The sequence below is a fragment of the Quercus lobata genome, chromosome 1 (genome assembly GCF_001633185.2).
Source record: "Quercus lobata isolate SW786 chromosome 1, ValleyOak3.0 Primary Assembly, whole genome shotgun sequence".
NCBI classification, from domain to species: Eukaryota; Viridiplantae; Streptophyta; class Magnoliopsida; order Fagales; family Fagaceae; genus Quercus; species Quercus lobata.
In genome coordinates, this window is record NC_044904.1 from 45105753 (window position 1) to 45117275 (window position 11523).

The 11523-nt window shown below is 42.1% G+C and overlaps 1 protein-coding gene across 1 annotated transcript; it reads left to right on the forward strand.

Moving 5' to 3' along the window:
* Nucleotides 1–343: 343 nt before the first annotated feature.
* Nucleotides 344–2779, forward strand: LOC115957808. Its single transcript, XM_031076169.1, has 2 exons — nt 344–1672; nt 1799–2779. Exons 1-2 carry the CDS (start codon nt 1406–1408, stop codon nt 1895–1897), a joined length of 366 nt encoding a protein of 121 aa, XP_030932029.1. The 5' UTR covers nt 344–1405; the 3' UTR covers nt 1898–2779.
* Nucleotides 2780–11523: the final 8744 nt, after the last annotated feature.

Below are 11523 nucleotides of genomic sequence, written 5' to 3' on the forward strand. Positions count from 1 at the left end.
CCGAGAGTAGTTTAAGAAATACTATCGAATTCCCAACAGTGTGTCTCTATCGACACTGCAACCAGGGTGAATGGCATGAAAGGAGGCCTATTGGTGTAGTTGTAATTCTTATAATTGCCTTCACTAAAGGAGGTATGAGGATTCCTATGGGTAGAGTTACTAGGGATTTTTTAAATCTTTTTAGATTGTGTCCCACCTAATGCGTTCCCAACATGTTTAGAATATTAGGTAGTGTGGATGTCCTAAACGAAAAATTGGGTATACAACTTACCCATCATGACGTGAATTGGGTGTATAGTTGTCAAAAAGGTGCCGATTGGGGGGGGGGTTTACTACCTAAAAACTAGGGCTCTTGTTGTTAGACTTATCTCTTATCTCCCCAAGACGAACAAAGGCATGGATGAGGACTTTCTCATCGTTTCGGGGGAGTGGCACTACGGACTCCATTGCCCTACCAAGGACGGAACCCCAGGTGGGATGGCTTAGGGAAACTTAATAAAAATTAGTGTTAGCTTAGGAAACTATAAACTACCTTTTTATGTGCCATTTTGCCATTTTACCTTTACATGTGTTCATTTGTCTTTCACTTGTTCAGATCTAGGCTTGTCCGAGCTATAAACTAATCTTAGTTCTTAATTTTTTCTTTTCAAAGAAAAAAGGCACTGCCAAAATACAAAGTTTGGTGAACTTTGAATTACCGAATCGAGTCCTAAGATCTGAAATTTTCTTGCATAAGGTTGGTCAGCTCTGTGCAATCCACGTGATCCTAGGCTTCACCCCTATATCCAACCGCTTCCAAACTTCCAAGCATATGATCAAGGCTTGAGACTCCCGCCTCGCTTTGGTTGATGTGGCCATTGAAGGTTTTATAGGCAAACCTCCTCTGGAGGGAGCACAGATAGTCGAGCTCCCTACCTTCAAAGATCCTGATCCCATAAAACTTCTTATTCTCGAGAATCCTCAACCTGCCATAGAAGAGATCACTTCCTCGGATGAAGGAGAGGAGACAATCAGAAGACATCGTCTTGGAAGAAGACACTGAAAATCTTGTCCGAGACGGGGATTTTGAAATCTTCTACCACACACACGCATCCGAGGAGGAGGCAATCAACCCCCAGCTAACTACAACTCTAGTTAGTGAGGACTAAAAGGACACTGAAGTACCAAAAGGCATGGTGATAGAGAAAGGCTACCAAACTTGCTTTCACTACTTGAATCCCATGCTGGAACCACAGTTCCCAAGGTTTCAGTTATTCCTAGGCCTCCAACCCCAATTATTCATGCCCTTGTCCAAATAGAGATAGTTGATAAAAAGTGAAAGAGGGACAGAAGAAGGGGTAGGGGAGTTGTAGAAGAAGGCAAAGTTCAGGAGGAAACTCCCCCAGAGCCTACTAAGGTGGTCAAAATGACCCGCGCCCAGCAAAGAAAAGATATGGAAAACTCAAGCACTGCCTTTGAGCGCAGGTCTAAGGTTCCAGTTTGGAACCCCACCTTTGATTTGGATGATTCGCCTCTTAGGGAGGATGCTTCCATCAGCGACTTTGACAGTGGAAGAGCAGGCTACATAGCCAATACCGTTGAACAAGCCCTTCTTCTCCCAAGGGACATGGACGAGCTTCGAAATTTAAAGAAGCATGAGCTTTTCCTGTCCGTGAAGAAGGACTTAGCCTTGGTAAAGTTTCCCTACCCTCATTATATATATATATATATATATATATATATATTTATATATTTTACCTTCAAAATCCTTTCTTTGCATACTCTTTCATTGACTTTTATGCTAATTATCCACATACAGGCTACCCAAGCTGCACATGTAGTGGAAGAGTGGGTTGACCAAGCTTTTAGGGATGTGAAGAAGGAGGAATTTAAGTGCTTGGCTGCACAAAAATCTTAAGCTATGACAGATAAAAGCTAAAAGAGACCCTTCTCAAGCTGGTGGAGTGTGATAAGGCCAGGAAGAGTGCCGAGGCTTCTATTGAAAACTCAGAGAGGCAAGCTCAGGAGTAGCTTATGCAGTTGAGGGAAGCTGAGAGTCAACTCTCTATCGCTCAGACGACCATCACCAAGTTGAAAAAGGAACTTGGCAAGAAGGACAAGGAGATGGACAGGGTCGAGCAAACTGCATATGACCAAGGGTAAAATGAGACTACAGCCCACTTCAAGTCCTAACTCCCCATTGTGTGCCACAGCTTTTGCCTCCAGAATTGGATTGAGGCTCTGAACGCTGCTGGAGTAGATCCCAACTTTGAGTTGAGGAACCTCGAGAAGGCCTTTTACCCTCTAGCTATTAGAGCTCGTCCTGTCAGCCAGTCTTTTGTCAGCACCTCTGCCTCAACTCCTAGGGGTTCCATTAAGAACCCTCATGCCAAGTCCAACATTGCTACTCCCACCCAAACCAAGTCTACCGAGCAGCAACTCAAAACCACTGCTCCTACTAAGGCCAAATCCATTGAGCTACAACCCCTCACCACTGCACCTGCAAAGGCCAAGTAGATCGAGCTGGCCACTTCCAAGCCTAGTACTGCCACTGCCCACAGCATTGAGCAGAAGATCTCTCCAAGAGCGCCCCACCGACCACAGTGGCTCTTCCTGCCCCAATTTCAGTTCCTGAAATGCAACCTAGTACAGGGCCAAAGGCACAAAAGACTTCCTAAGCTAAAAGTATGTGCAGTGGATTCCCATGCTATTTTGTTATTTTTATAGTTGTTTGTTAGTTATATATATATATATATATATATATATATATATATTAAATAGAAGGCATTTCGTTCTTACTTCCCTTCCTTGTCCTATGTATCTTTTGAAGCTTGGATTAATGGGAAACTCTTATTGGCTTTTTGTCATTTCATCCCTGTACTTACATTTTTATAATCTTAAGCTCTATTTATCATATTCTCGTATAAAGAAATGCTTACACTAAGTGTTAATTTCCTGAGGTAAGTCACCCAAGAAACAAAACATAAACAGGGTTATATTGAATATCACAAACATAATCCAAGTATTAATTTGCCTAAGGCAAGTGATTGAAGGAAATTAACTTAGTAAAGGCTTATTTGAATACATAAAATAATCTAAGTGTTAACTTACCTAAGACAGGAATTCCATGGAGTTGAATCCAAATAAGGTGTTACTTAACATAAAAACGATCTTAGTGTTAATTTACCCAAGGCAAATAACTCAAGGAATTGAATCTAACCAATGTTCTATTTAAAATAGAAAATGACCTTAGCGTTAATTTACCCAAGGTAGATAACCCAAGGGGTTGAATCTAACCAAAGTTTTGTTTAACATGGAAAATGACCTTAGTGTTAATTTACCCAAGGCAGGTAACCCATGGAGTTGAATCTAACCAAAGTTTTGTTTAACAATTAAACGAATAATGGAGAGCATTAATTTACCCAAGGTATGTGGTCCAAGGAACCAAACATGACCGAGGTTCTATTTAATATTTAAACAAATAATGGAGAGCATTAATATACAATTGTTGAAATGGAAGCTGGCATAACTGCCTCTTTATTAATAGTAGTACTTTCACAGGTTATTTACATTCCACGGACGTGGTACAACATTTTTGTAAGGTTGAGTTTATTCAATCATGTGTTGGCTTTATTCTGTGTCAAATTTGCTTGTATTTCAGCAATTAGATACCATATATTTAGGTGGGAATCATGTGAGGGTTGTGTGTGAGAGAGTTTGAAGAATTCAAGTGTGTAAGCATTCAGAGAGGTTCTCGCGATTGGATCATACGAGTGACTTGCGACTCGCCAAAATGCCACATGTGTGAAGCGTGTAGGAAGCTGAAAGGACACGACAGTTGAAGCACTACAGGACAAAAAAGATAGTCTAGCCTGGTAGTTATGTCACGACTCAAACTTGCGACTCATCCCAGTAGCGAGTGAGTCGCCATAATACCCTGTTTTGCAGAAAAATGTCTTTTCACATTCCTCACGTACTCTATTATAAATACCCTTATACCCACGAAATTTAGAGGGTTTCCAAAGAGAATTTTGAGAGAGAAACCCTAGAGAAAAATAAGATTGATTCATCTACAATTTTAGACATTTGATTCTCCAAATTCCTCTACTCTCACCCTCTCCATTGACATACCCTTGAGAGGTTCATTTGCCAAATCCTTATCTCACCATACACATATCAGTGAAGGGGTAATTTGGTGCTTGAGAAGTAGTTCAGAGATGACCACTTTATTTGGTTGATGCAATAGGCTTATTGCGGGATCCGGAAAGCTAAAGAAGACACGATTAAGCTTAACCTTGTTGGAGCAAGAAGCTTGGAGAGCTTAGGTGCATTGGGTAGATTAGGTTTGGAGGGTCTATTGCTATTTGTGTATCCCAATTTTATTCTTTAGTGGATCATTTTACCGCTTGGAAGGCGGCGGAGAGGTTTTTCACGGAGTTCTTCGGTTTCCTCTTCGATAACACGTACCGGTGTTATCTTTGTGTTTGCATCTCTCTAACCCTTACTCTTTACCTTTAATTGCTGTTGTGTTATGATTATTTATGGTTTAGAGTAGTTTGTTTATTTGGGTATTACTTGTACTTATTATTCCGCACATATATTGTTTGAGTATAAGCTTGTGTTGGTTATTTTGAAATTGGGGGTCTAAACATTCACTAGTGTTTTATACACCAAGTGAACTTTCAATTTTCATCTAGATCCTCCAAAAAGTGGGCACCTATCCTAGCCACCAAAGTGATGCGATATGACCTTTCCCAATTGGGCCCTAACTTTCCCTATGATGGATTCTTTGTAGTACCTACCACCTTTCTTAGCACTAGATCTCCTGGGGCTCATGGCCTTGCTCTCACCTTGGTATCGTAACCTTGTTTAAGCTTCTGCTGATAATACGCCATTTGAACCATGGCTGCCTCCCTTTGTTCATCAACCAAGTCTAGGCTTGTTTCCAACAGCTGATCGTTACTATCTAGGGTGAATAAGCTCTTCCTTAGTGTCAGGAACCCAGACTCTAGGGGGATCACAGCTCCTCTACCCATCTACCTTTTGCATCATCTAATCTCTTCTTGAGTCTATTTACCATAACTTTATTATCTGCTTCAACTTGCCCATTCCCTCATGGATAGGCTGGAGTTGAATGTCTGTTTCTAATGCCCATCTCATAACAATATCTCTTGAATGCTTTACTATCAAACTAAAGCCCATTGTCTGAGATGAGGGTGTGAGGAATCCCAAACCGAGTAACAATATTCTTCCAAATGAATTTTTTTGCATCTTTATCCCTAATGTTAGATAATGGCTCGGCCTCCACCCACTTCGTGAAGTAATCAGTTCCGATCAGGAGCCATCTTTGATTTCCCATAGCTTTAGGAAATGGCCCTATAATATCTAAACCCCACTGAGCAAATGGCCATGGACTAGATAGGGATTGAGTACCCCTCTGGTTGATGGATATTTGGAGTAAACCTTTGGCATTGGTCACACTTTTTGACATACTCTTGTGCTTTTTTTTGCATACTTGGCCACTAATACCCTTGTGTAAGAGCCTCTATGTGATAACGACCTACCTCTTGTATGGCTCCCACATATTCCCTAATGCAACTCTTCTAAAAGTGGTTCCACTGCTTCAGGATGAACACAAAGTATGTATGGTCTAGAGAAAGAATGCTTATATAGCTTTTACTCCTCAGACAACCAAAATCGAGGAGCTTTCCTCCGTATCTTCTCCGCCTCCCCTTTCTCATCGAGCAGGGCTCCCTTCCTGAGGAAAAGAACAAGAGGATCCATCTAACTAGGTCCAACCTTGATCTGGTGAACTTGAACTTTACCCTTCTTCTCTTTGACAGATGTAGGTCCTCAACAAGTATAACTCGAGGTAGGTCTTTTCCAAAAGAGGTCACCAAAGTTGCTAATGAATTAGCATGAGTGTTACCACTCCTCGGGATTTGTTGTATAGTGAAAAGTTTAAAGCTTGATTGCAAACACCAAGCTTGATTCAAATAATCTTGCATTCTTAAGTCCCTAGTTTCTAGTTCTCCCTTTACTTGTCTTACAATCAACCTTGAATCCAAGAACACTTCGACGACCTTTCCTCCCATCTTCTAAACCATAGCAACCCTTATTATTAAAGCCTCATACTTAGCCTCATTGTTTGTGACCAAGAAGCCCAATCTTAAATATTTCTTAATGGTGATCTTGTCTGGGTATACTATGACCAATACAACCCCATATCCTCTTTAATTCGCCGCACCATCTACATAAAGTTTTTAGGGTATGGGACCTTGTTGAGAAATTGTCTGAACTTGCTCCCCTCCTGAAATACAGTCCTTGTTTTCCGCCTCTGCAGGAGACTCAGCAAACTTGGCCACCAAATCCGCAAGGACTTGCCCTTTAATAGAGGTCTGAGGCATGTACTTTATGTCAAATGCTCCAAAGATTGTCCCCTACTTGGCAATTCTCCCTGTATAGTCAACCTTTCAAAGCGACAACTACTGGGGGAGTTGAGTTAAAACTGCTACTGTATAAACTTGAAAATAATGGGGAAGATTTCGCGTAGCATGCACCACTACTAGAATGGCTTTTTCTAAGGGGAAATAACGGACTTCTACCTTATGCAATGATTTGCTCACATAATAGACTGGCCACTATATTCAATTCTCTACCCTCACCAATACTAGACTAACTGCATGAGATGCCACGACAATGTAGGTAAAAAAGGCTTCTTCCTCCTCGAGTTCAGAAATAATGGGTGGTCGAGAAAGGTAGTCCTTCAATTGTTGAAAAGCTAAGGCACACTCTTCGTTCCACTCAAACCCTTTCCACTTATGCAAAAGTTGGAAAAATGGCCTACATTTATCTATGGACCGAGAAATAAATCTGTTCAAGGCTGCAGTCATTCCTGTTAACTTTTGGACCTCCTTAGGATTTTGAGGAGGTTGTAAGTCATTAATTGCCTTAATCTGATCAGGATTTACCTCAATCCCCCGGTGGATAACCATATAACCCAAAAACTTGCTTGAACTGATGTCGAAGGAGCATTTAGAGGCATTCAGGTGCAACTTATGCTTCCTCAGCACTTTAAAGACACTTCTGAGGTCATTCACATGCTTGGTCTCTACTTTACTTTTCACCACTATGTCATCAATATAGACTTCAATATTCTTGCCAAGCTGGGGTTCAAACATCCTCGTTATCATTCTCTGGTAAGTAGACTCGACATTCTTCAATCTAACTGGCATCACCCTATAATGATAATTCCCGATAGGCGTTACAAAAACAGTCTTCTCTTGGTCAACCAAAGCTAATAGTATTTGGTGGTACCCTTGAAAAGTATCCAGAAAGCTCATTCGAGGATGACCAACCGTTGCGTCCACCAATTGGTCTATCCGAGGTATAGAGAAAGGGTCCTTGGGGAAAGCTTTGTTTAGATCTATGAAATCCACACACACTCGCCATTTTCCACTTTTCTTTTTTACCACCATTCTGGGTAAAAAACCCCTTTTATTGCCCTTCACGCTTAAGTTTCACCACCTCTTCTTTAACAGCCTCGGAATACTCTTTAGAGCAATGCCGAGGTGGTTGTTTCTTAGGGATGACAGTTGGATTAACATTTAGATGATAACAAATGAAATTTGGATCCACCCCCGGAGCTTCATAAGCACTCCAAGCAAACACACCAACATTCTTTCTAAGGAAGGCAACCAACTCTTCCTTTTCCTATGGAGGCAACTTAACTCCCACCTGAAAATACTTATCATCATCACTATCCAGCTCCTCGCATCTCACCCCCTCAACTGTAGCCTTCGAGGACATCCCCATTTCCTTTAGTTGCTACAAGGCCCTCTCTATAGTGGCCGAGGATTCACCCTTAAATTGATGTCTAATTGCTGCCACCAGGCATTGCCTGGCCATGTCCTAATTTCCTACCAATTCCTCAACTTGATCCCCTGAAGGATACTACACCTTTAAGTGCAAAGTTGAAGAAATAGCCCCCATGGCATGAAGCCAAGGCCTTACCATGATAGCAGTATAGGGGGGATATGCATTCACCACAGTGAAATCTACCTCAACCACCTCGGACCTTGCTTGGACAGGCAATCTAATCTGATCCCTTGGGATAACTGTTTTACCATCAATTCCTACCAAAGGGGAGGTATAGCTAGCCAAATCCTCGGGCTTCAACCTAAGCCCCTCATACAGATCAGGGTACATGATCTCAGCCTTGCTACCTTGGTCCACCAAGACCCTATTCACATCATACCCCCTATACAAAGGGTAACCACCAAGGCATCATCATGCGGTTGAAAAGTTCCAACCTTATCCTTATTAAAGAAACTTAGAGCTGGTCGAATCTCCATCTTCACATGCTTTAGAATCAGGGGTCAAATCATCAACATGCGGTCTCACTATAGACATGACCTTTGATGGACACGAACTTGTCCGGCCTGGGGTAGTAAGAATAACACTGATTGTTCCTAGGAGTGGTCTTAAGGAGGCATCCTTCTAGTATGCTGACCCGACTTGATCCCGCTGCCTAGTGGGTTGATACAGGAATTGATTCAATTTCCCAACCTTGACTAACTACTGAAGGTAGTCATGCAGGGTCCTACAATCTTCTGTATTATGTCCTTGGTCCTGGTGGTACTGGCAATAAAGACTTTGGTTTCACTTCATGGGATCTCCTCCCATCTTATCTGGCCATTTGAAATATGACTCATTCTTTATCTTCCCCAAGATTTGATGTATAGGCTCCCTGAACATAGTGTTAACCACTTGGGCAGTAGTAGGCCCTGCATGCCTAGCAAAATCTCTTCTGGGCCGATTATTATTGTACCTTTTTGACCTAAAATCTCTTCGTTCTTGGGGAACTACCTCTACTTTCCCCTTTCCTTGCTGCTGATCCTCCTCTACTCACTTATTTTCATCAATTCGGTCAATTAATTGCCGCATACTTCGGGCAGGCTTTCTAGTCAAGGACTTCCTCAAATCGTGCTCAGTGGGCAAGCTGACCTTAAACGTCCTTATGGCGACATCTTCAATATTTCCGTCTATCTCGTTAAAAATTTCTCAGTACCTATCTGAGTAAGTTCTCAGAGTTTCACCCTTTCTCATAGTCATAGATAGCAAAGAGTCCAAGGGATGAGGAACTCTACTACAAGTGACAAATCGGGCTTCAAAGGTCCTAGTAAGCTCTTGAAAGGAGTTGATTGGCCCTTCCTCCAAACTATTGAACCACCTCATCACGACTGGCCCTAAGCTAGAAGGGAACACCTTACACAGCAAGGCTTTATTCCTCGAGTGTACATCCATTCTTTGGTTGAAATGATTGACATGCTCCACCGAGTCTGTTCTACCATTATACATGGTGAACGTGGGCTGTGTGAACCACTGAGGAAGGTTTGCCCTATCAATCTTCCTAGTAAATGGAGACTTTGAGATTTGAAGCAAAGCCCTACTCATAGCATCATTCCCTAAGCCTTTATAGGTCGGGCTCTTGCTCCTTTGCCTATGATGGTGCTCTTCCTTGTAGGAGAAAGATTCAATAGAGGGAGTCCATGATTGGGGTTTGTAACTGTCATCATCATCAAATGGAGATTTTGTGCTTGATGGTGACCCTCCATTTTGTTTCCGACGTAACTTCCTACCTAAATGATTTATCTCCCTCTGCATGTTCTTGGTATCCTCCCCATGTGACACATGACTCCTACTGGTACGAGTTGTGTGAACACTAACCTCACAATCTCTTCTTCATTCAAGATTCACAAAATGATCTCGATATTGCAACCCCACTGACTCCTTTGAATCCTCCATGACTAAATTAACTCAGGTATGCTTGATATTTCTCACAGACGATGCCAATTGTAGTGGCGAATTGATCCGCGGCCAAAGAATGACCTAGACTATGGCCCAATAAGCCCACTACAATAGATTTGTTGGAGAATAAGTTGGATATTAAGCGCTTAACAGGTTAACGTTAATCACAATGAGAAAAGACGCCAATGAGATGACTTAGACCACAAATTATGAAGAAAAAAGGATCCTTGGTCAGGCCCAATGAATGTCTGTTTTATATATACGTATTTCTTACTTCTTTGAACAAATATTTCAGTTCTTCGTTACAAAGCTCTTTATTCTCTCCTTTTTCCTCATTTTTCTAAATCCCCTCCCATAAGGATCTTCATTTTTCTTTTATATTTACACATAGATTATCTTAGTCCTGCACCTGGAGGGCTGACATCGCATTCCCAGGACTTTTGTCTCATCCGGAACATACTAGTAAGCTTCTATAGTGCAATCTGAGTTATGCCACCACTGTTCATGGTCATTTCCTCATGTAAGGTTGAAACTAATCAACCATTTTGTTGGCTTTATTCCGTGCCAATTTGCTTGTAATTCAGCATTTAGAAATCCTGTATTTAGGTGGGAATCATGTAAGAGTAATGTGGGGGTAAAATTCATCAGTCAACAGTGGGCCTTGGGACCCGTGCGGAGGCCAGCCATAATAGGAGGTGAAGACATGGCCGGAAGACTTTCAGCCCAATCCTATTGGGCTGGGCTTGTTTAAGGGGCGTCCGAGGAGGAGTGCCTCAACGGACGCAACAAAGGGGAGCCCAACGCACGCCCTGTACACGGTGAGAAATCGTCCCAAATAGAAGGAAAATGCTAGACATTCAGGGGGCAACCACAATTGCTGCATTAAATGCAAGGAAGCTACTTTTCCAGCCGCATTAATGTAGAAAGGACAGGAGAATAGTATTATCTTGGCCAGTGCAACTCACAGGAAAAGAAGGGAGATGTCCTATGGGACAAGCACTCAAGTAGAGGCCCAGATGGTTAACAAGTGTAAGGCCATTATCAATTGAAGGATGCTATATAAGAGAAGAAAACCCCCATGACTAGGGGATCGGAAATTTGATAGAAAAAGGAAGGGAGAGAGAAAGAGAGAAAGGAATTCTGTAAGTAGAGCATAAGAAGCACTCATATAGCCCCACGGACTGTTATCCCATGAAACTTAACGAAATATCCCCACGTTCAAATTGTTGCATGGCTTACTAATAATTACGTTTACTCTGTCAAGACCTAGTTCTGTGAACGAAATATCCCCACGTTCAAATTGTTGCATGGCTTACTAATAATTACGTTTACTCTGTCAAGACCTAGTTCTGTGACCCACTCTCTACAAATTCATTGTTGAGGGTCTTTTGGGCCAAAATCGCCTGCTTACTGAGCTTGGGCCCCAAAAACCGCCCTTACAATTGGCGCCGTCTGTGGGGAGAATTGGTGTCTCGACAAGTGAAACAGTAAGAAATGGAAGGATCAGGCCCGCGCCAAACCGGACGTGTAGATTCTCAACGGCAGGACAATTTTTTAAATATTGAACGAGGGAAGGACCAAGATAATCAACGAAAGGGCAGCATGAACACCTCTCACACGAGTAAAAGCCGCTCAAAAGGGAAGGATCATGCATCCCATAAGCAAAAAGATTGAAGGGCTCTACAACAAGAGATTGATGATTTGAAGAAGAAGCTGCGCCGAGCACAGCAGAAA

What these genes read in the sequence shown, in the direction of transcription:
- LOC115957808 (XM_031076169.1), top strand. Translation starts at nt 1,406, where the DNA reads ATGACCCGCGCCCAGCAAAGAAAAGATATGGAAAACTCAAGCACTGCC. An exon ending in TGAAGAAGGACTTAGCCTTG is followed by an intron (nt 1,673 to 1,798) that starts GTAAAGTTTCCC and finishes ATCCACATACAG; the next exon opens with GCTACCCAAGCTGCACATGT.